General features: G+C 42.6%; 3 protein-coding genes across 3 annotated transcripts in view; all 3 read left to right on the top strand.

The window, feature by feature from the left end:
• Positions 1-25,077, top strand: part of LOC131768916 (proline dehydrogenase 1, mitochondrial-like) — a 40,876-nt gene that overhangs the window by 4,628 nt on the left and 11,171 nt on the right.
• LOC136278972 (microtubule-actin cross-linking factor 1-like) lies at positions 1,438-4,887 on the top strand. Its single transcript, XM_066162286.1, has 6 exons — positions 1,438-1,545; positions 2,242-2,460; positions 2,720-3,322; positions 3,766-4,098; positions 4,527-4,530; positions 4,610-4,887. Exons 1-6 carry the CDS (start codon positions 1,438-1,440, stop codon positions 4,885-4,887), a joined length of 1,545 nt encoding a protein of 514 aa, XP_066018383.1.
• LOC131778280 (microtubule-actin cross-linking factor 1, isoforms 1/2/3/4/5-like) lies at positions 3,351-24,936 on the top strand. The gene is made up of 33 exons (XM_066162616.1): positions 3,351-3,491; positions 3,766-4,098; positions 4,610-4,940; positions 5,308-5,963; positions 6,316-6,648; positions 7,393-7,722; positions 8,222-8,548; positions 8,964-9,614; positions 10,022-10,345; positions 11,085-11,414; positions 11,559-11,888; positions 12,122-12,433; positions 13,038-13,364; positions 13,722-14,036; positions 14,339-14,668; positions 14,822-15,151; positions 15,446-15,772; positions 15,993-16,325; positions 16,574-16,906; positions 17,193-17,519; positions 18,121-18,447; positions 18,910-19,076; positions 19,190-19,349; positions 19,650-19,825; positions 19,952-20,102; positions 20,322-20,465; positions 20,905-21,477; positions 21,766-21,810; positions 21,941-22,058; positions 22,180-22,286; positions 22,667-22,780; positions 23,241-23,358; positions 23,577-24,936. The coding sequence occupies exons 4-33, from the start codon at positions 5,832-5,834 to the stop codon at positions 24,257-24,259; spliced, it is 8,574 nt and encodes a 2,857-aa protein (XP_066018713.1). The 5' UTR covers positions 3,351-3,491; positions 3,766-4,098; positions 4,610-4,940; positions 5,308-5,831; the 3' UTR covers positions 24,260-24,936.

Below are 25,077 nucleotides of genomic sequence, written 5' to 3'. Positions count from 1 at the left end.
TTGGTTTAGATTCTTAAAGACGACATCGCTAAACACAGAAGCACCTTTCAAACAGCAGAGAACACTGGACGGAAACTGATCGAACGGAGCCAGAGGATCCAGCAGTGGTCGCCGGGGGGGGGGGGACGTCTTTTATAGTACCTTTACAAGGTGCGCACTGCATTGGACAAGCTGTCGTGTGCGATCTGATCAGCGTCTTGGTCGGCTGAGGGCAACATTTTCTACGGCAAAGATCAGGAGTATTCACGTTTCTTTTCCCGTCAGTTCTTGGAGAAACCTGGGGTCGAGATTGAAGGAACAGATGGCTCTCCAGGCCCCCGTGTCTGGAGTGTACAGCACTGTTAAAGAACACAACCAACAACAAAATTGAGCTAAGGGCGGTGGTCCCGTCGGGCGGTTCTCTATATTCACGAAGCCTTCTTCCTTGATGACTTCCATGCTTAAACCCATAAGCAATAGTTACAACGAAAAATGGTAAACGGACCAGACATCTCGTACTCCTACATCCCTAGTAATGCGTTTGCGCACTCCCTTCCCACAATTTTCCCCCTCAATGTTCTCTGGTAGAGAATCCTTCTCAAGTCTATTACAGCAGTACAATCAGCATATTTCGTCCTTCACATTTGATCTTTACAAGGTCTCCTGCGGTGTTTCGATGGCTTGCAAGTCAGAAAATCGGCTAGCCAGTGTGTTTGTTTGTTTTTTTTTATTTTTCCTTCTACGTTAAGGTTAAATTTTGTGGGAAAGTGTGCTGGTGTAGATGCTCCTATTAAGAGGAGCTGTAATTGCCACCTACTAAGTAGGTTTTTGTATATCCCCATTACCTTATTCCTCTTTTTTAACAAAACGACTGAGATATTACGAGCCTCCGGATTGGTCACGTAAACATTTCTCATGTTCGTGCCAACTCCCAAGGGATTATTACACCAATAAACAGATAGAAAGTGTGGTCTATTCTTTAAATAGCGTAACGATATTTTAAGCCGAAGTGGTTGCGTGTTAGTCACTGCTGAGATCAAAAGTTCGATTGAATAATATGTTGCTCATTTTGATGTGATTTCGTAGACCGTCAATGACACCATTCAACAACAAGAGCCGTTGTTTGAGCAGCTTGTGCGGGCTGGAAAAAATATTCTGGAACATCTGAGCCTGGACCAGACCGGGACCTTTGGAGGATAATTGAATGATCTGACACAGCGATGGGATTCAGTCAAAAGACAAACTTCTGACCGCAACAACAGCTTGATCAAGTGCTGCCTCTTTCAAAGGAGTTTTCACGGTGAGATTCAGGACTTAAACCATGGCTGAGCGATGCTGAAAAACGACTTCAAGCCATTGATCCAGATGCCTGTGATGAGAGATCAATCGACAAACAACTGCAGGCGCTAACTGATTTGAACAAGGAGATTGCCTGAGCATCAACCAATTGTCGAGACCATGGAAGATACTTCTTCATCTTTATCTAACAGTTGTAGTGCGGATAAGTTCGTGATTGAGGGAGAGGAACAAGATGTCCGAAAACGCTATGAAAATCTGTCTTCTGAGGTGCCCAGAATAGAAGACATTTGACAAAATGAAGGAAACGTTAATCCAGTACAACCAGGCTTTAAACCCGTCGAAGAACTCTTGGAACGCACAGAAAAGTCGATGGCGTCGCGCGAATCCACTGGTATAGATGTGGACAAAGTAAAGACCAACTTAAGCTGTAGAGGATCTTTTATCGCCCTTCGAGCGCACGAACCTGACGTCAACGATTGGAAGGAGGCGGGAGACAAATTGACATCAGCTATGGATCCCAAATCTCCGAGTCCCACGTGTTAACCATGAAGTGGAAGCAGTTAGTCGGAGATACAAGGACCTGCTGGAGAGTTTAAGCAATGAAAAAGAACAACTCGAGAAAGAAACCGAGAAGGCCTTGAAGTTTCAGGATGCTTTGCGCAACCTGGAGGAGTGGTTACCCAGGGTGGAGGAAGCCGTTGGAGCTCAGGAACCAATTAGTAGCGACCCGAACTTGTGAAGCAACAGCTTTCAACGCGGAGGTCGGTGTTGTTTTGCTTGTAATGTTGTGTGATCCGTCTGAAGATACGTTGTACATTCCTAATGTATTTTAGGTAGCTCAGAGAGATTTTTTTTCCCATCTAGATGTTAATTGTGTTCTCGTCAGTTTTGTAGTGAGGAGATCTGACTAATCCCTTTCGCGTTAACCTAGCTACCCACTAATCCATCACCTTCTCTTCGCAGGCCTTAAGGGACGACATAGCGAAAAAACAAAGCTCTTCTGGACGCACTGGAAGACACAGGGAAGGAAATTATTGCAGACAGCAACGACGATCCCAAAGTGGTTCGCGATGTTCGGGTGAACTGAACAAAATCGTTTCTCCTGTTGACTTGATTCTTCGAAAACTCGCTGAACGTCAAGTCAAACTACAGAATGCTTTGCTTCGATCTCAGGAATTCCAGGTATTTAGTTAAACACTTGCATATTAAAAGAAAGGAATATTTGAGCCTACAGATTGGCAGTCCTAATTTCGCAAAGCTGTGTGCCGTCAGTTAAATTAGTGAATCGTCCACTTCTAAGCTTTCATGTCGTTAAGGTAGAATTGTGCCTTTGTGATCTGGAATATTTGATTATATTTAAGAGGAAATGAGAGGGTTGTCACTTACTACCCAGTTATTTTTTTGGGGGTTTATTTTTCTTTCCAATTTTCTTGCATTATAGGTGTCTTTCGATGAATTCATGGCTAAACTGGACACATTTGAAGACGAACTAGCGAAGCAAGACCCGATTTCTGCTCTTCACGAAACTGTTCAAGTTCAGCGGCAAGAAAATGAAGCCTTACAAAAAGAATTGGCACTTCAAGATCCTGTGTCTGAAAAACTTGTTCAAAACGGACAAGGTGTGGTGGACGCACTGGAAGATGCGCCGGAGAGGAAGTTTATGGAGAAAAAGATGGAGGAACTGAAGTCGAGATGGCAGAGTCTGAAAGGAAAAGTCGATGAACGTCAAAACAAACTGGTTAAAGTCGAACCGGAGGCACAGAAAATTCCGTCAGGATGCAGATTCCTTGGCTATGCTGCTAGCAGATGCAGAAAACAGGTTGATGAGTTTGAACCGCTTACTGTAGACATAGATAACATTGCTAAACAAAAAGAACTCGTGAAGCAGATTCAGGGAATGGCAGACAAACTTAAGTCAGATGTTCAAGAGGTTGGAGGAAGCGCTGACGAACTCAAGGAACAGGCTGAGAAAGATGTCCCTGTTCTTGAAGCTGAGGTGGAAGACTACGTTGCACGCATCGAGAAGTTATCCAGCATTCCGTCGGCGAGAAAGACGACCAGGCTGTTCAGCGATGGAAGCGGCGTCACATGACTATCATGTCACAGTTAAGAAAGTGGAGGACGTGTTCTGCGAGGCATGTGACGTCGTCGATGCACCAGTGGTGTGTGGAACGAACACAGAGTCAGCTGCACAACAGCTTGCCAAGATCAAGGTAAACTGTTCAGTTTTAAAAGGCCGAGTAATGGTATTGTGCTAGTCGCAATATGCAAATGTTTTGACCGCGTTCTGTCATCAAAAACTGAACTTACCTTCATGCTTAATGTGAATCTCTCTGTGTGTTTCTTGTAAAAACAATATTCGGGTAATTATAACTGCTGTTGAGAGCGATTTTGGAGCTTTACCCGTAATGAAAAGTTTTTTTTTCATTCAGTGTAACTGCACAGGAATTTTTACATTTACGTTCGTGAATTTTTTACTTCCTCCAGGAACTAAGTTCAGTTCTTGATGACCACGCCCCAGAGGTACAAAATGTCGGTCACAAGGGCAAAACTCTTCTCCAACAAGTTCATGACTCATCACCAGATCACGCAGTCGTTACCAGTAAAGTGGCACATGTATCCCAAAAGTTTGGAGAATTGCAGCAGAAGCTCAAGGCTCAGGAAGAGGCTCTTACCAGCAAGATCAGAGATACAGACAACTTCAATGCTAAGGTGGAAGAACTGGACGGGTGCATACAAGACACTCGTGAGAAGCTCGCGGCAGTTGGACCTGTCAGCACTGACCCTACTGCTGTAGAAAAACAGCTGGAGCTTGTACAGGTGAGTAGTAAACTCGATAGAGTGTTATCAAAACTCATAGGACTTTGATAAATCGTGATAAGTTAACTGTAACACTTGGAAGAACTCTTACACTCCCAAGATCCAATTATTAACTCTCCTAAAGGACTTCAATGCATTTGCTTGTAAAGAAGACAGAAGGATTGATGTTTTATCTACATAACACCTTCAAGCTGATAAGCTCGTCTGTTCTCATAAGCTGTTAGCAAGTTCGGCTCAGTGCTGTTCAATGACTCATCGCACTCTAGGTTACTGTCTACAGAGATTGTACTTCACATTCAGCTTTTATTTCTATAGGATTGTGAGAGCGGGGCTGCACGGGTCATAGGATAAATACGTTATGATCTCAAGGGAGGTCTTTCCCTTATTAATCTTGACAAAATACAACTATTTTGTCTATTTTCTTAAAGCACGGTGACAGCAAATTTAATGGGCTGTTGTGCTTTTAAGTTTGCGAGTTGTTCTTTAACTTGTACTGTTTATCGTTTTTCAGGACTTGAAAGCGAAACTGGAGGCGAGAAACCAACTCTTGAAGATGCCCAGGGTTTATGTGAGAAGTTGACTGACCAGAACAAAGACGAACCGCTTATCGTAGCAGCCATTAAAGACAAACTTGACAAAGTCGAGTCGCCATTTGAAGACCTCAAGGCAAAACTCGCTGACCTGGAAGGAAGACTACAGGCAGCACAGATACGCTCACAGGAATTCAACGTGTCTTTCAGTGTGTTTAAAGACAAGCTGCAAGACTTAGAAGAACTTTCCACCACCTGAAGCCTGTGTCCGCCATATACGACAGGCTCAAAGAACAGAAGAACGATGATGAGGTATAAAGTGGTTTTTGTTCCGACCAGCCTTTCTCAAACAAAAGTTTTGCCAACATTTGTCAAAGATAATCGGTTCTTAAAAACTTTGTAATACCGTACCACTGTGATATTTTTCCCTGAGAGGATTTTATACCAGAAAAGGTATACAGGTGTTAGGCTCCGTTTACTTCAGAGCGACTCGAAGTTCTACTTCAGTGTTTAAATTGTGACACAAAGATCCCATCTTATCCGAAATTCTATTCATGAGAAAAATACCACTCCGCGCTCCAAATTTGTGATTTACTGGATGTAAGAACGGTATAATTTCCCAAAAGAGGTGACCTATTAAAGAGTGAATGAAATACTAACTTTAAGTTGTTTATCACAGGAACTGCAAGAAAAGATCAAACAACAAGAACCTGTTTTTGAACAGCTCTTGAGCAATGGCAAAAATCTCCTTGAAAGCGCAGAACCTGGGGCTGAGGAAAGACGAACTCGAGGCGAAAATCGCTGACACAGAGAGGCGCTGGAATGAAATCAAACAAATTGCGTCTGATCACTCAGCTCGTGTTGATACAGCTCTCCCCGAAGCGGAGACATACCACGAGAGCGCCGGCAGTCTTGGGCCGTGGTTGGCGGATACGGAGAGAAAATTGACATCCTTAGAACCTATTGTAGCCAATCAAGACGTTGTGGAGAAACTCAATAATGAAGTAGCGTTGCTTCGTGAAGATATTGACAAACACAGACCAGAGAGAGACTCAGTAAGTGAGAAATCGAGAGCTGTTGTAGAATTGACTGATGCCGATGGAGACGTTATAATGAACGAAGCTCAAGAGGAGTGTAGATCGATATGACGCATTGGATACAGCTCTGGCTGCCAAAGAGAAAGATCTACAGGACGTGAAGCAGATGTTGGACAAGTATCACGGTCTGGTGCAGCCTGTACAGGATACACTGGAAACTGTCGGCGCAGAGCTTGCCTCACAAGGACCAGTTAGTGCTGACGTGAAAAAGAACGAGGAAGATCTTGCAAAGACTAAGGTAAGTATTGTATATCACTCGACTAAAAGCTTTTTTCTTTAGAGGAAGAAAAGGAGTTTTGTCGCAAGCAAAGCGTAATCATCTCATACATCTCATCTCGAAGGGTACACCGGTTGTAGGTGACGTCGCCCCATTGAAGTTTCGCAAATCTGTTTTGAATTTTGCTAGTTACAGTACTTACAAAAAGGAGAAAGAATTTTAAAGCTCCGTTTTGATCACTTGACACGTTTACTTTACTTACAGGTAGTAAAATTTTGTGTTCGGCTGTACATCGTGTTGAGTTCAGTGTTTCGTTCGTTGCAAATTTTCTTCTGTCTGGTGTTTCATCGTTTTTCCTTTCCCTGCCAAACAGGCGTTGATCCGTCAACTGAACGATATGAAAGACAACCTCGACAGTGCAGAGACAAGTGGCAAGGAAACAGCTGCGGCCATTACAGCCTTGGACGGCGATCCCGCTCTTGTCCAAGAGGAACTTAAAGCGGTTAATGCCAACCACGATTCTTTAATGGATCAACTGAAGGACAAACAGTCGCAGCTGGAACAGGCGATAGGTCAAGGTCTGGAGCTACAAGATAAACTGGATGAAATTGAAGCCTGGACTGCAGACAGTGCTGAGAAGGCAGAAGCCTGGGAACCAATCAGTACAGATGCCGTCACAGCCAAGAAACAGTTGGAGGAGTTACAGGTATGATTACTCCTTGAAGGATGAACATTAATTTAACGCACATCACACTTTAATTCTCTGATCTGATTTGTAATTCTCACTTGTAGTTGCCATATATGTCCTTGTAAATTAGGTATGAGAACTCAGTGCTACAATCAGGATACCACTTTCCGACAAAATAGGTTCTTTAATCTCTTTACTTGATGACTGCACAATTTGGTTAAATTTTGAGGAGAAGTTAAGAATTAGTCACTTATTGAAAGTTCAAGGTTTCAAGAAGGAAGGGATTCAGTTCTCTGAGAAAATCTGGATTTTGGTAGAACTTACAGTTAATTAGTTAAGGGAAATTAAACTTTTGCATGAAATTTAAAAGGATCAAAATCTTCTATTAATTTACAAGGATTCTAATTTTTACAATTGCGACACACATGAAATATAATAAGCAAACTATGAATGCACTATTCAATGGTTATTTAGCGTTTATTGGTGTTTGGTGGAAGTCATGAAGCAATTAGTCGCTTGAGTTAAGTTTCTTTTGAACTTAATACATGAAGTTCGCCGTCGAAAGGCGGGAAATGAACACGGATTTTACCCGCCGCTGACCTACCTCCTCAAAAAGAGACTGATTGCTTGTGGTTGCCAAAGCTCAATTAAGCTTTTGATAACTTCCTTGAGAAGTCAGACATGTTCTTTACTCGTAATTTAGAAAATAATTTCCCTAAAATTTTGGCAAGGTTAAATCTAAAGCTTTACTTTCGATTGCAGGCGATGAAGGATGATCTCGAAAAACATCACGCTAGTCTTAAAGACTCCCAAGCTTTAGCAGAGAAGCTGCTGTCCGACAGCGAAGATCCGATCGCTGCAGCTGAACTTGAGAGCCGTCTGTCCAGAGCTGATCTCGAGTTGAAAAAACTCTCAGATAAGATCGAAGCGCGGGAAAATCAGCTCCAAGCAGCCCTTGCGCAGTGTGATCAGTTCGAGGCTGATTCAGATATTTTCTTACGCTGGCTTACCAAGACGGAGAGAACTTTCGCCAAGCTCAGGCCTATTTCAGCTGATGCAGGGACAGTTCAAGAACAAAAAGATAGCTTTCAGGTTGGTACGAGTATCATCCTAAGCTCTTTGTAGTAGCCCTTAAAGAGACTTAAAAAAAGTAAATGCAATCCTTTAGTGTTTTCTCAGGCAAGTCTATCCTTAATTTGCTCAAAAAGAAAAAAACTCATTGACGGTAGCAAATTCCAGGCTCGGCAAAGAAACAATCGATATATTTGCTGCCACAGAAAACATCATAAGCTAGGAATGATGTTTTGGAGCAATAGTATCTGCGCTACTGCGCACCTGCCCCTCCCTTAACCCGGCGTTTACCATAACTTGTTATCAGTGGAATGTTGTTGGGCTAGGGGAGGGGTAGGTGCGTGGTTGCGCAGATGCTGACGTTGATCCTATGTTTCGAGTTTGAATAATGGTTTGAATAAGACGAACCCACTCCCTACGAACCTGTGATAAATAGAGAATAAAGTGAAGTTTTCCCATGTTACGTACTTGCTCTAAAAGTGATAGAGCTTTTCCAGCTAATTTGTTTGAAACTTTTCAGCCCATCCACCAGGAGATAAGAGAAAAAGAACCAACTTATGCGGCCCTGATGGCAGCTGGTGAACAACTGAAGGAAACAAGTCAGCTACCCGCTGACCAAGAAAACCTACAGGAAAAACTTGATAACATGAGACAGCGATGGACTGAGCTGAATACGACGTCTGATGTCCGAACCAACAATTTAGAAAAAGCAGTAAAACTGACTACCGAGTACCAGGAGCAGCGCGGCCACTTTGCACCGTGGCTGGATTCAGCAGAAAGAAGAGCGGACGCTATTCACTTGACTTGTGATTCAGAAGCTCTGGAGACAAACAAGCAACATGTCGAGGTATTCATACACAGTACAATTAGCCACTTATTCGTTAGATGTTGTTTTTGTTTCTATGTTTGTCTGTTTGTTTTGTGTCATTTTCAAACGGTTCTCAACTTCATGAACGATTCATTATCACATCAAGAAATTGTAGATGTGAATCTTTCTTATTCCTCAGTATCTCCTCAGTGTCAGCTCAAATTGAAAAATGTGTAAAATGAACAATCGAAGCTGTGTTGCAAAACACCAACTGGAATTTCACGAAAAATATTCCGACTTAACTGTGCGTAGAATACTTGCTAGTGATTGGAATTGCACTTAGGTGACCAAAGTCGTCAAAGTTTGCAGATGCTAGTGATTATCTTTTGGTTATATTTTTATTTTGTAATGATGCCTTTGGTGCCAGTTTATAATTTGCATTTTTTTTAAACAGGAACTCCAGCAAGATGTGGCGAACCATTCTGATCCGCACCGTGACCTGGACAACACAGCGGAGGGAATCACTCAAGTCTGCGTAGAAGAAGTCAGTTCTGTCGAAGACGACATTCAAAATCTGGACAAGCGATGGGACGAATTGAACAAAAACCTTAAGGACAAACTTGCAGATATTGAGACCTTGCAAGGCCAGGTGAAGGAGTACAGAGACACTGTTGACAGTGTTGATGAGAAAATATCTGGGATCGAAAGTGAATTTAACTTGGAAAGGGCTCCCGTATCAGATGTAGAAGAGATGAAGAAACATATTCAAGATCTTGGGTCGCTGAAGAAGCAGGTTGAAGAATTGAAACCGGACGTTCAGTCCGCTTTAGAAGCTGGGAACAGTATTCAGGAGGGTAACCCAAGCGCTGACACTACTGCTGTTGAATCAGATAACAACAACCTTCAAGAGCATTATGCCGTTCTTGAAGATAAGATAGCCTCTGCGATTGAAAAGAATAAGAAGATTCTAGAGGATTTAGAGGAGTACTGGGAGCAACAGGATAAGGTCGTGGAACAGGTTAAGGAGACTGGGGATAAATTGGGAGAAAACAAACCAGCGGTGATGGATGTTGAGAAACTGAAAGAGCAGTTGGAGAAGGCAAAGGTACGGCACACGTTTGACACTTATCTGCATGTTGTTCTTGCTAACCAATGCAACGTGAAAGCTTTTTAAGAGACTACATTGTAATAAATGAACTCTTGAAATATTGACCAGTGCTTAAATCACAAACTGTTAGTGAAGAGGATTTACTGAGGAATCCTCGGTCGTTCAGCAATTGGAGAAAGAATTGTTACCATTTAAGGTTTTGTAGTCAATGGTGTTGATTTTTAGATGGAAATGTTAATTTCGATCGGAACTGTCGTGATTGCTTTAAGTCTTGCTTCTGATTGGTTGAGAGGGTGACACCTGTTTTCTGGAATAATCAAAGAGTTACTTAAAATTAAACTAATGCAGTTCCTGATTACTTACTATACACATTTAAAACTACTCTCTTGATGTTTGTTATCCAGCTGTTGAAAGCAGGAGTAGAAGATCTTAAGCCGGGTGTTGACACAGTTAACAAACAAGCTCAGGATCTGATCACTGCTGGCCTGGGATTAGATTCTGCGGTAGTAAAACAAATGTCTGACACCGACAAACAGTGGAATGACGTTAAGGACGCTGCAGCCAATCAACAGGCGGAAATCGAGAAGGCTCTTCAAGAGGTGGAAGAGCTACAAGAAGCTTTACAGACAGCAGACCAAGCCATGACTGAATCAGAGGAGAAAGTGAAACAGTTACCACCTGTTGGTGCAGATGTTGACACGATTAACCAACAACTGGAGGGCATTAAGGTCTGAGCTTCAATCTTCTCCACGCTATTTTCCCCATATTTCGAAGGATATCCACGTGGGAAATTTTGTAAATGATCAAGAAATCTTTCATTTGCTGATCATTTCCTTTTTTTCTCGTAATATATTTGGATAATTGTTGAGGGAAAAGTAGATGCTGTTTTCTGCTAGGGGCTAAAGGGTTTTGCTCTAGGTACCAGATCCCCTGCCACTCTCAAAGAAGGAAATGTCAATGATATAATGACCCAAAAACAAGCAAAACTTTGACATGAAATAGTGGTTATAAAGCTTTCATAGGCTGGGATCGCATAAGATTGCCTTGGAAATACTTAAACATTTTTGCAAAATCAGCAGCTCCTCGTGAAGTTTCTGTTCGGTTGATTTCACTCAACTCGGACATACATTAAAGTTACGCGAATCCTGTACAACAGCAAACCGTGCGACATGAAAGTTGCGTCTAAGAGCAATTGTTTTCACTTCAAAAAGACCCAATGTACCTCCATGTACCTTACCATTTAATCCATCTTTTTCTGGTCAAACGAACTGTATTAAATGAAAGTGCTGCCTCGTTGCCTCTCTTTGAAAGGCACCTCAGTGGTGCCTTACGTTAATTTCCAAGAGAAGGTTTGAGTAAGATTGTCAACGAAGCCTTTGGGTTATTAAGTGTATGAGGTAGTATCGTAATTATTTGGAGCTCTTTCGCCAAATTTTATATATTTGTTATTGAATTTTTCTAATTCAGGATTTACAAAAAGAAATTGATGGAATTCAAGAACAACTCGCGGCAATTAATGACATGAAATCCAAGATGGCTGTAGCCTACCCGGACGCAGACACAAGTGATATCGATACGGCCATAAGTGATCTGAACCAACGACTCGTAGCGTTAAATCAAGATCTTGGAAACAGGCAGAGCAAGCTGGAAAGCGCACTGCTGGCCTGTGGAAAGTTCCAGGATGCTTTGCAGTCGTTGCTAGACTGGCTGGCAGAGAGTCGTGAACTGATAGAGAATCAAGGCCCCATCGCAGCCGCCGACCCGAATGTCATGAAGGCTCAAATGCAAGAACAGAAGGTAATTTTTGATTCGCCGCCAAACTTTTAATATTTCCCTCTGGATGTTTTTTCCTTCTTCATAAAGATAAGTATTAAGAAATTACTTATTATTCCCTTGGAGGTGAAATTGTTCAAAGTAAGCAAACTTTGTTCTTTACCACAGCTATTTACCCGAATGATCGCCGATCGAGCGCCCGCCGTAAAGTCCTTACAGGAGACTGGGGAAGAGGTTCTGAAAAGCGCCGACGAAGAAACTAAGGCACGAATCGAGGAAGGACTCGAAAACGTAACACGCCAGTGGGAGGAGCTTAATAATATGACAGACACCAGGAAGAACGCACTGGACGCAGCCATGGAGGCGGCCGTCAGTTTTGACGCCCTGCTTAATGACGCCAACAAGAAGATAACCGCCGCTGAAGAGGAACTACAGGCTCAACAACTTGGTCAGAAGGTAGAACCTGCATCCATCCTAGAGGAGGCCAAAACACTACAGGTGAGAAATCCTAATCGACTGCTTTCTGATGTTGAAAGGGTTTGAATCTGTTTTTGTCCCCTACCCCCTACCCCCAACCCCCTACCCCCTCCCCGCAGCCCTTCTCATCTCTACCACATTCTTTAGCTCGTCAGGTATCTGAGGGTTGCACTTATGCATCTCTTCGCTTGTAGCAGCTTAATAAAGATTCATTTTTTTTGTTTTGACATACTGCTCTTTAATTTATTTATCAGGCCTTGTGCGAACAAATCGACGTCTTGGAGTCCCCCGTTCAAGAGGCCACTCAAGCAGGCGAGGAACTCATTTCACACTGCACAGATGACGATAAGAACCTGGTCCGTGACAAAACAGACAAGTTGTCACAGCGTTACCAGACATTGCGTAACCAGGCAGATGAAAAGAGGAAAGAGGCTGAGGACGCCGCCAAACTTTCTGAAGATTTCTTTAACGCTAAAGATCAGTTGATGGCATGGTGTGATGATACAGCAAGAAAGCTGGAAGATGCAAAGGGAGAGAGTGAAAATGTTCAGCAGGAGAAACTTCAGGTTAGTATCAATGAACTTTGCACTGCCATTACTGTTACAGGGCTGACTTAGAAAGAAGTGCACAGCTTGTTGAGTAACGTGATATTCTCTACAAAACGGCGACAATTTCGTCACTGTGTGACAGGCTAAAGACAGATGTTTGTACCTTGGTTACCCTTCAACTCACAAGATTTTATTAGAACTTCGCCCCTACAGCAAACATGTCCTTGTTAATAGAGCGCTTTTCGATTGAATGTCGTAAATCCAGAGCCAAAGTGATCAGATCGGCCAATCACAAGAAAGAGTGAGAATGGCGCGAGTTTTTTGGACCAGAGAGAAGTGCAGCAAAACCAATACTATCTTGGATTACTCTCGACACTCAATTGAAAATTTTTCAAAATCTTGTGACAAGATAGTGGATTCCATGTAATACTCCTGGCTCATAAGTCTCTTCCCTTTACCTGTGTGCTAAATGATGTATCGAAATACAGGGAAGGAGCTACATTATAATCTCTTCCCAACGTAAAAGGGGTCCAGCCTCGTGAGCATAGCACGAGTAGCAAAATGTGGCCGAAAGTCTGAAGAGGAAGACATTGGTTCATTATTCTTATTTATCTTGTTAAAGGAAATCCAGAAGGCTTTGTCGGCCAAGGAACCAGATCTTTCTTCATGTAAAGACCTTGGAGACGACCTTAAGAAATACCTCGTCCAAGACGAAAAACCAAAAGTAGATCAAGCACAGAGCGAGGTGGACGAAAAGTGGCGCTCTTTGCAAGCCGATGTGGACGAGCTGGCCAAGAAATTGTTTTCATCTCAGGCTCGTGTAGACAGTTACCAGCTTGAAGTGAACGAGTTGAAAGCGTGGCTCACTGATACAGAAGGAAAGCTGACCAATTTGGAGCCTGTGGGGGTCGAGCCAGAGCAAGTCAAACAACAGTTGGGAACACAGGCGGTAAGTTGCGTGGCTGTGCGGAAGAGGCTATGTCAGTCTGATCCTCCAATACCCCCTCGCGCTTACTTAGAGTGATGAAGGAAAAAAATTAAGCTAAAGAAAACAGCGAAATTAATTGTAAAATATAAGATGTGTCTTGTAAATTGAACACGGAAGTTCTTACAATAGCGCTGGTTTTATTTGTAAAACTAGGAGTTCTCTAACGAGTAAGCGTGTTGAGAGGGTGATTTTCCTTATTCTCATTACCTCTCTGCGGGACAGTGCACTGAAATAGTAAGGAAATTGTACGTACTCATCGCCTCTGGAGTTGAAAGGGTTGGCGATCTTTTATACAAGTTTCTCGTTTTCTGTTTCTAGGCCCTCAACGCAGACGTTGCAGCCCATGAGAAACCCGTTAAATCTGTGTGCGAGAACGGCGAGGCGCTGATACCAGCACTTAAGGATGAGGAACAGCAAGCCATCAAAGACGATCTCGAAAGTATCAAGACTCGCTACCAGGGTGTAAAGAATGACACGTCAGTTAGGCAGGCAGCTTTAGTAGAGGCTCTGTTGCTGTCTCAGCAGTTCAGAGACATTCACAAAGAAGTGGTCACTTGGCTTGATCGCTGCGAGGAAAACTTCCGTAAGCTGGACGATGAATCGGTTGCGGAACTTCAACAGGAGAGAATCAAGGTAATTTTCTTTTGCTTTACTGAGATATTTCCGTTGTCTTTAAAACCTTTAGACTCTAAGAAGGCACGATCACGAGTTTGGAAAGTTCCAGTGGTGCAGCTTGCACGGGGAAGCGCGATCCTGCGACATTTCATTTCACTGGTATCTATTCATGCTCCTGGAGGGAGAAGAGGCCCCCGAGACAGTTAAGTGCCCTGCGTGGGGGCACAACACCAGCGCGTCAACCACTACCTAAACGCGTCTTACCTGTTTTCAATTTCACTCCTTCATTGAAAGAACGAGTTCTTTGGTTTCTTTTGCAGTCAATCCAAGAGGGTATCACTGCCCTTAAAGTTTTAATCGGCAATTTGGAAGAGACTGGAAGCGACCTTGTTAAGTTGAGCGGCCCAGGTGAGGCATCCACTTCAATTGAACAAAAGGTGGCAGCTTGTGTTGAGCGCTACGAACGACTTCAGCTACAGACAGAGGAGCGAGGAATTAAGATCGGAATGACCCTAGCACAAGAAGAAGAAGTGCAGACCAGATTGGACGAGTTACAGACACTGTTAGAAAAGAGAAAAGAAGACTTTGGAAGTCTGAAACCGATCAGTGTGAGACCAGATGTAATTCGTGAACAGATTGAAGAGCTGAAGGTAATTTGGCATAACTCAGTGTTCAAACATGTGACACAAAAGGTTGCGTTTGTTTATTACGCAGAATGTTTATTGCGGGAATATTAAAGCGGTTTTTGATCGGCTGTCGTTATACACAACCCAAGTGTAATTTTCCTATCTTTCATTGTTCAGGTACTTCAAAGTGAGTTTGATCCAGAGAAGGAAATGGTGGAAGAAATCAGACCGCTAGCGACTGCTGTGGTAAATGCCAACCCAGATTCCAAAACATCATTGCTCATGAAAGACAAGATGAACAAAGTTTCCACGCTTGCATCCGATACGCAGACCATGTATGATGACAGGCTCAAATCTCTAGAACTGACCCTCGATGCCGGGGACAAATTTTGGACGGGCTTAGATGAGATAAAGCACATCCTCAAGGACGTGCAGGATCATCAGGACTCCGAAGAACCCCCGGCCGCTGAGCTAGAGGTACTGGAGGAGCAGATTCACGATCATCAGGTAGGAATCTCTTACTTCCTACTGTTTTGAACTATCTCACTTTTACCACCAGCATGTCTCTTTTCGTGAGACGTCAAATAACACAGTCACACCAAACCATCAACCATGTCAAGTCAGTGACGTCCCAGTTTGTGTTCTCCGTGGTTTCTCCGACTGTAATCTTTGTACGGTATGGGGAACTCTTTTCTTTGAAGTCTTACCCATGATCTGCATAGCATATTTGGACCTACCGGTAATAAACTTCTTGCGACATCCCCTCTAAATATCTCTGGTTGTTTCGTCTTTTTTATTTAGGAGCTTCGAACAGAGCTGGACGCACACAGTGAAGCAGTGAATGTGTTGTGTGAGACCAGTCCTGTTCTTGTAGCGCACTGTAGTCCAGGCGACAAGATGCTAGTACAAACAGAACTCTCCAAGGTCACCAAACAGTGGGCAGACATCGAGAAGACCTGGAACAAGAGAGAAGCTGACATGGCGGAAGTCAAGGAAACAGCTACTCAGTATCACAATACCCATGACCCCTTGCTGGCTAAGTTGACTAACCTAGAACAAAGGCTGGCCGAGCAGCCGCCGGTGGGAACTGAGTTGGATATCGTCAAAGAACAACTTAAAGAGCAAAAGGTAACTTCTTTGTGCTAAATTAACAAACGTCCTCTAATGATATGTTCTATCATCATCACAACTTAGCCTAGAGCAATTGAAATTTGCCAATTTCTAGTCAAGTTTATGTAGAAGCTTTTCAGAAATGCAAAATTAATACCGAGGATTTTTTGGTTCTGTTGTAAAAGTTAAACTACCGTATTCGTGGCCTCTAAAACTAAAAAGCTTTCTTCTGTTATAGGACTTCCATAAGGAACTTACACCACTCCAAAGCGATGTGACAGCTGTAAACCAAAAGGGTACAATTCTTAGTGAGCAGTGTCGTCCGGAGGACGCAGATCTAATAGCGGCACAGCTGGAGGATTTGAACACTCGATGGGATGACTTGTGTCTTCATTCCGGTGAGAGGCAGCAGACAATTGAAGGTGCTCTGTTACAGCTAGGACAGTTCCAACTGGCCTTAGAGGAGCTTCTGGTTTGGGTCAAACAGACCAATGCTACTTTGGATGAGCAGCTGGCCAGGGATGTTCAGGGAGACGTTAAGTTTATTGAGGTGGAAAAAGCCAAACACAAGGTGTGAATCTTTACTTTTGAGCAAGTGACGAATATCAATCGTCAAATGCTGCTGTTGTTGTTGTTTGTTTGTTTTTTAAAGTAGAAAGAGTAATTGTGACACATGCACGAGGCGGCCCCATGTCCTCAGTGATGGGAAGCAAGCTATCTCGCCTCTGAGCACTCTCGGTTCTGGCTTTTCTCACCTTAACTGCTTATAGTTATTAGGACACTCAGAGAGATATTTACTTCTGCGATTTTCGTCTTCAGATTCTCTACAATGACATCTTGGCCCACGAACCATCTGTGGAATCCGTGACGCGCGCGGCTTCTTCCCTGCTGACGGAAAATGGAGACAGCAAGTTGGATAGTGGTTCCCTGCAGATGAAGATGACGGAACTACAGGACGGCTGGCAGGAGGTGTTAGACAAAGCAGCCCGCTTAGACGCCCACCTCGCAGCTGCCCTAAGCGCGTCTCATGACGTCATGGACCAGATGAAGGAACTGAGAACTTGGCTGAATGAGGGACGTGACTTCCTTGACTCCAGGAGACAAATTGGCGGGCGCCCTGAGAGTGCACGTAACCAACTGACCAAGCATAAGGTTTGTTTTGGGAAATAAATGCCTGAAATTCTTACTTACGGGTTTGAACGATAGTTTGATTCATTGCGGTGGTTTGAAAACATAATATGAATATGTTTAAAAATCCTTGATAATCTACTTTGTTGGAGTAGAGAAAACATCACTCGCGCAAGAATAAACCAGTTCCTACTGAACTAAAAATTTTAAGTTGTACTGCAATAGATAAACAAACCGGGAACGATTTGCACTCGAACCACGCAGGCAATATTTTTTATTGACGATGTCAATGATCCCTTTACTTCTACAGGACTTCCTAGACGTACTTGAAAAACGTAAGGAAACATACCAACGAATCACTGAAGCCGTCCAAGCCATGATAAAGAACAGCGATCCTACCACAGCAGCCTCCCTTCAAAGGCAGTCGGATGAATTGACAGAAGCCTGGGAACAAGTGAGCACAAAGGCTGACGAGGAAGGCCGTAAGTTGGATGACGCGCTCAAGAATGCAGTGGAATTAGAGAAACAAATCACAGATATGGACTCTTGGCTCACGCAGGTTCATGATCAAATAGTGTCCTTTGATAATGTCAGCTGCATTTTAGACATTTTGGAAAAGCAACGACAGGAATACAAGGTATGAAAGGGAAATGGAATGGTGACACATTACTTGAGTGATATTTGTAATCCTATAACTCCCAAGATCAGATGGTAAATTCTCCCCTCTAGCTGTTACACATTTCCTTGTAAATTAATTACAAGAATTTTGTATGACTTCTACCTGATTAGTTTTAGTATATTACCTTTTTGCTGGATAATGTATGGATATTATAGAGAGGTGACATGTTTATCACTTGTGGGAGCTAAAGGGTTAAGAGATGATTAAACGCGCTAGCTGAAGTATCATGACATCCTAATGGAGCCGCAGCCTTCAAATGAAACTCTTCCTTTTTTTTTAAGCTTTTGTTTATTTCTTTGCCAAGAAAACGTTTTTAAGTAGTTTACTGCAGTTGATAGAAACGGTCTTCGAAAAAAATTTCTTCATTTTTATTTGCTCTTTTTTTTACGAAGGTCGTTCAAGTGTTTTACTAAATTCAAGAATAATGTCTAAACAAAATTCCCAATAAATGTCCTCCTAAATTTTAAAAAGTTACCTCTTTCTGATGGAAAAACTAAGTATTGAGTTTGAGAATTTAGGTCGAGGGTCAAAGAGATAAATGGTCCTTCTTCCCTTATAGGATCTCAAAGAGGACATTGACGCACACCGTGACCCGTTCAAACAACTCAAGGTACTAGCATTCAAGATCACAGATGTGTGTCTCCAGGAGGACGTGACTTACATCGACGATACGATCCGTGACCTGGACGCTCGCTGGAAAGAGCTGACAGGTCTGTCTTCGGGTAGAAAGAAAGATCTCGATGAAAATTACAAGCTGTCGCACAAGTTCTTCAAAGGTGCTGAAGAACTATTGAACCTGCTGGACGAAGCTGAGCGGAGCCTTAAAGATGAGGAACCTATTGGGGTGGACCCCGCTCACCTGAGGTCCCAACTTAAAAAACACAAGGTTTGTGAATGTCTTTTTTTTCACCTTTTTGTCTCCTTTGTGCTAAAAGAGCAGCATTACCTTATTTTGGGTCATTTTTCACGTCGTAGAGAGTTTCGTTCAACAGAATAAAACGTCGAATAGTTATTTGTTAACCTTGTACACCCTGACATCAGTATGCATATTCTCCATACTGTTCTCTAATCTTTTCCTGTGGACCTTAAAAGGAGAATGTGTATAACAATCAATACTTTCTTTAGTTCGCGATCATCTCCTTTATTCACATGAGCTTAAGGTGTGATTCAGGGGTGAGAAGTGTCGGCAGAGGTTGGACGCTTATCACTTCTAGGGATTTAAGGGTGAAGGTGGTAAAAAAAAGCTGAAAGGGAACAAGAATATAAATTGATAAAGCGACAACTTGCACGGGTCGCAGATGATAGAGAATGAAGCAGCTTTTTGACAATGTTGTTACTTATCTCTCAGGAGTTCCAATCCATGCTCGGTGCCAACCAAACATCAATGGATGGAATCATTAAGACGGGTAAAGTGTTGATGGAGAAGAGTCCTGGAGATGACGTCATTATTATCGAAGGAAAGATAGCTGACCTCAAGGCACGATGGGACGCCATCTGCGCGCTATCAGTGGAAAGGTTAGTTGCATGTAACACTTAGTATCATGGAGGTCTAACGCTTAATAGTAAAACAATTAGCTCTACGGTTTCTTTTTATATGATGACTTGTGTTTGCTTCACTCCTTTTTCAGACAACAAAAACTAGAGGAGGCTCTCCTCTTCACTGGTATGTTCCAGGATGCCCTGCAGTCGCTGCTTGACTGGCTCAGTGCAGTAGAGCCCAGTCTTTCCACTGAAACTGCCGTCATGGGTGACCCTGAAACCGTACAGATCTTAATTGACAATCACAAGGTTAGGGATGCAACATGGATTTCGAGCATACTTGAACCGAATCAGAATCTTTTAAGAAAATTTCCTAAGCATAGGACATTCACTCGCGGATTTTAGCATGACAGATTTGTACACAAAGAACGCATGCTACTGACCAAGACAAAAACGCTGCACCGGTATCGCAGAGGTCATGGGTTCAAATCCCGTACGAGCCTGAAAATTTTTTTCAGGTCTTATTTCAACTACCAGTTCAGTAGTTTTCTTAGTTGCGAGGATCTCTTATATTCACATTCTAACAGTGTACTTGTTCCAATCTTGCAGACCTTCCAACGCGAGCTCGGACGCCGCCAAGCAAATTACGACTCGGTAATGAATGCAGGTAGAACAATGATCAATGAGAACAAAGTGGAGGACCCGCACAAACTGGAAGAGAGGCTCGATGACTTGCGCATGCGTTGGGAAGCCATCAGCGCCTTATCTAACACTAAACAAGATAGGTAACGCTTTTTAAGTTGACTAAAACGGAAGCATGTTTTGACATTTTACCTTTCTGGCAAAATTGCATACTGTTCACACTACCCACTCACAGATAACTAAATTTCTTCATTTAACTCATCTGGTAGACTCGACAATGCACTCGTTTTGGCGAAGGAGTTCGACACTGCCGTCAAGACAGAGTTGCGCATACTGAAAGACTTCGAAGATACGCTTAGGGGACTGGGTCCAATTGCCGACGACTTAGAAACTATTGCTGATCAACTGAATGAACACAAGGTACGTGTGAAGTAATAGGACACCGCTGGCTAACTTTCAATTTATGAGAAGTGGCTCTTCTTTTTACGAGTCATGACGATCTCCGAATTTCAAAGGTTTTCTAACATTTGCCTTAGCTCCTTGTGCGATCGCGAAGTTTGCCTTTAATTGTACAAAAATTTAGTGTAGGTCCGTTAAGTTTGCCACATTAACAATTCATTGGATTCGTGTCCATGGTAGGTTTTCCACGAAGATCTAATGGCAGAGGAAGTGAACGTTCAATCAGCCATTAAGAAGGGCCAAGTGATTGCACGATTCTGTCATCCAAGCGCACTGCCAATCATCCAGCAATGGATTGCAAGATTAAAGAAACGATGGGATGAGGTGACTTAGTGAATCTGTACATTTGAATACGAGCTGTAAAACAATGCTATTCGCTCTGAAACGTTCGTCGGTAATATTGTCTGTGAGTGTGGACACATTAGAGCTTCCTCCTTTAAAACTTTTTCCTTGTCTAGAGTGGCAAAGAATTAAGGTGGAGCAGAATTTTCCTGAAATCTTCGTGACAAGTGTCCTTTTCAAGTTAAGTCTTCTACACCAGAAAATGTTTTCCTTGAAAAGTTATTCCTTCACAATCCTCCTTTTCCAAAAACTGGCGAGTCAGGTTCTCAACAAGGTGACTTGCCAAGGGAAATTTCGTCATATTGTTTAACCTTCACTGCTAAGGGAAATTTTTTCTAAAGAATATTTGTTAAAGAAAACCTGCTGGTGTAATTTGACTGTAATTGGATGAATAACAAAAAGTTGGCTGGCTCTTTTCCAGGTTCGCAAATGGTCAGTTCAAAGATTGACTCGCCTGGAGGAAGAACAATCTAAGCTGACAGAGGAGCAAAGCATGATGGAGGAACTGCTGCAGTGGATTGGAGAGAAAGAAGAAATCCTGATCGAAAAGGAGAATGAGCCTATCCCTGACGATGATTACGAGCAAGTCATGACGCTGTTGGAAGACCACAAAGGTTTTCAAGAAGAAATGGCCAAGAAACAGCCAACATACGACAGACTCACCAAGTCGGTAAAACGACGTGGTTCTGTAGCGCCTACCGCTGTTTCTGCTGCCCCAGTCCAAGCTCAGACCACTCCGGACAAGCAAGGTCGGCGTGGAAGCAGAATACCTAAACTCACCTCCAGTCCTTCTCCGTCCTTCACTCGCGAACGGTCACGCGAGAAGTTGACGCTGGTCACCAGCCCGGGTTCTTCGTTCACTCGGTCTGGTTCCACTACACTTGATAAGAATCATCCAGCTTTGCTGCACTTGTCCAAACGATGGCAGCATTTGTGGCTTCTTTCGATGGAGAGGCTGCGACGTCTTCAAGAGAAGTTGGAACGAATTGCCATCGTAAGTAACGTTACTGTGATTCAGTCGCGCATCACTCAGGAAAATAAAAAGGCGTGATTCACGCTGTTTTGATTTAGTTTGTTTCCTCGCGAAAAAAAGCTTACTTAGCGATGCCTTTCCTTAAAGTTCACAATGAATCGCTGCTTTTTCCCCGCTTTTTTTTTCTTTTTATCTAGCTGTTGTGACATTTTCTCAATCTGCCTGAATAAGTGGGTACACAATTTTCAATATTAAATTTATTATTTCTTCTTTTTTTATAACAAATATTCAATTTTTTTACTTTTGCAGAGACGAGCCTCGGCGAAGTTTGACTTCAACGAGTGGAAGAGTAGGGTAAGTTTATCAAACAGATTATGAACAATTTACTGTAAAGATAGATCTTCTTTTTCAAGATATGCGCACGTAATATTCCAGTTACTTCTTGTCGTTTTATTGATCTGAAGAATTTGTTTTTTGTTCACAGTTTAACAAATGGCTGCGTGACAGCAAGTCACGCGTTCTTGACATCTTCCGCCGCATGGATCAAGACCGAGATGGCAAGCTTACCAGAGAGCAGTTTATCTCAGGAGTGCTCAGCACAAGTAAGCGTGACATATTGTTCCACCTTAACTTTTTGACATACTTATTAAGCTAAGCGTGACATACTGTTTAATATAAACGTGACATGTTTGGAGTAACACCCTTTCTGTCTTTGTTTTCCAGGTTTCCCAACAGAGAGATGGGAGATGGAAATAGTCGCCAGTAAATTTGAACGTGATGGACTGATCGACTACAAAGAATTCGTAAACTCGCTTAAGGATAAAAAACCAGTAAGCACCATTTCCTACCAGTTCAACTCATGACATTTAAAAGGGGAGTTGTGGCACATCTTGTTAGGAGGCGTGGGCTTTGTGGTCAGCGGGCGTGCTTTCTAGATAGAAAGTTCTGGCCCCAAGCCTTCGGCTGGTTTATTGTGTTGTGTTCCGGAAGAAGACACTTAACTTCTAGACTTTCTTCCTCCACAGGGGAATATAGAAGGGTACCAGAAAACTGTCAGTGAAAATTAGCGGATTTTAGGTGGTTCCCTTAAATTAAACTAGCTCTCCACTTCGTGCCACTGAAACTAGGAAACGTTGTTGCAGTAAGGGGCCAGTATTCACCAGGAGTGTGTAATTATAATTATTGGTCTGACACTTATTCCTCTCATCAGACTAAGAAGCCAGAGAAGCCAAAGACTGAAGAACAACAGATTCAGTCTGAAATTGAACGCCTGTGTCGCAAGTGCGGCGTGACATTTGTCAAAGTGGCCGAGAACAAGTACAGGGTAAGAGCCCCCTTAAATAATTAATATTTAGCTTTCCAAGCTCACAATTCATTCACCACTTTGCCGATTTATTTCCTTGGTTATTTCGTCACATCACACCAAACTACTCTCTCAGCATTGGACAGTTTGCTTGATACTATTATGCGCAATCTGATTGGTTGTTTGCTCGTTTCGCATCAGAAAGTACAACAGCGAAGTGGTGTACGATGTAATTTTGTAGATTTTCATGATATTACGAAGTAAATATGTAAAATTCTTTAATTATAACTTTGTAAAACGATGTAACATAGCAACTTGTTAAGGAGAATTTTCCTCAGGATTGTGTTTATACTTATCCTGTGACCGCGGTGTGAGTAGTTTTCTGTATGCTTGCTCACGGATCTTGCCGAACACCGAAAACTGATCACCAATCACCACTGCTTACTTTATATTTAACCGTCTGTTTTGTCATCTCTGACAGTTCGGTGACTCCCAGAAGATGCGTTTGGTTCGTATCCTTCGCAGCACTGTCATGGTACGAGTCGGAGGAGGCTGGGAAACACTGGAAGAATTCCTTCTAAAGAACGAACCCAGCAAAGGTAAATAAAAGCACTTAGAGGCAAAGAAACTGTAACCTACCACAACTAAACAAGTTGTTGCCGACCAAAGACTTTTTAACTCCTTTACACCCTAACATCAGTTTCCGTATTCTTCATACTCTTCTCTACATTTTCAATGATACTGGCAGGACAATCTGTTTTTGAACAAGTAAGGAGATGTTGCATGTTGATCTCATTGTGTCATATTTTTCCTTTAGCTACTGGACGAACAAATGTAGAACTTAGAGAACAGTTGTCAAGACCTGAAGGCGTCACACAGACCATGGGAGCCTTCACAAGCAAACGACACTCGGAACAGAAGTCGACAGTGGTCACGGAAAAACCGCCCACTGGTCTCGGTCGAAAACCTAGGCTCGACGTTCCGAGTAGTGGTTACGGCCTCCGTCGAGAGAAATCCGGTGAACTTCGGCCTCGTCGTGAAAAGTCGGGAGAACTTCGGCCACCAAGTGGTCCCACCAAACAGAGAAGCGGAACAAATTTAAAGGGGACGGCTGAAAAGTCCCCCTCCACGAAGAGACCTAGTGGCGTATCAAGGGTTAGGAAATCTGACAGTCAGACGTCACTTGGTAGTACGGGATCGCTCGAGGACTCTTCGGAGGGCACTTCACCTCGGGTATCTTCGGGAATCCCCTCAAGCCCAAGCAGCACCTCGTCTCGCGGGTCTCCGGATCGTCCAGGTTCGGCCGCGTCTAAATCAGCTACTAAGTCGACTGGAATGGCAAGAACCGGAAGTCGGGAAAATGTGCGAGGTAGCAGGGAGAGTCTTCACAAAGCCAAAGAAGGAACGACGAAGAGTTCTGGGATGACTAAAAGTACAACGAGAAGCCCTGGAACAACAAAGTTAAAGAACGGAGAAGAAAAGAAAGGTCCGAAGAAGTAAAGGAAAAAACTGTTTTTCAAATCATTTTTGTTTTTGGATTGAAACGAAGCGAATTTGAATAGGCAGAGCGAATTAATAGGTAGTCTTAAATTAATTTTTTTTGTCTTCATCAAACTAGGAAAGTATTTAATTTAATGCTCTTAAAGAGAGTCAAATTTAATTATGTGGTATGATATTGTTTCATTTAACTTCGTTTATATGAAACGCTAACAACGACCACAAACACGCAGTCGTTCTATTTCGTAAACTTAATTTTTCGTAATTTTACTAAGATAAGAAAAACCGTCATTTTTGTATTGGGCGCTTTTTATAATACACTTCCATTTTCTCGCAGGCAATTAAAGCTTTTCACTGAGTGCATTACAACGCTCTGGTCGTTTCGCCCGTAATATAGCTCTTCAAGAATGTGAGAGCAAACTAAGTTAAACATTTTTGGGACAATAATATTTCTTGAAAAAGTGTAGAGTTTGTATGTGAATCTTCAAGAAACTATTTAAGTAGAGATTAATATTGTCAATTTGCACGTTTGCCATGACCCATTTCAATGTGAAACCATTTGTTACAGAGAGTACAGCTTCCAGACTCTCTCGATACAGTGGATTCTATGTTTTTGTGAATGTTAAGTAAAGCTTTAAACATTTTGTAGGAATTGAATAAACAAAGGTAATTTTCTATGACGTGCGAATTTGTTTGTTGTTTAGATCAGTCCTGAAATCAATGAATTGAGTCCCATGAATTGACGCTAGCAACTTTGTGATGCACTTGTCAAGAAGACCTTGTTCGCTGTAAAAGCCGTCAACATGAGAAAGAATGAACTT

Source organism: Pocillopora verrucosa, chromosome 2 (assembly GCF_036669915.1).
Source record: "Pocillopora verrucosa isolate sample1 chromosome 2, ASM3666991v2, whole genome shotgun sequence".
Taxonomy (NCBI): domain Eukaryota; kingdom Metazoa; phylum Cnidaria; class Anthozoa; order Scleractinia; family Pocilloporidae; genus Pocillopora; species Pocillopora verrucosa.
The sequence above is the reverse complement of the archived record's forward strand: the minus strand, read 5'-3'. Positions and strand labels throughout refer to the sequence as shown.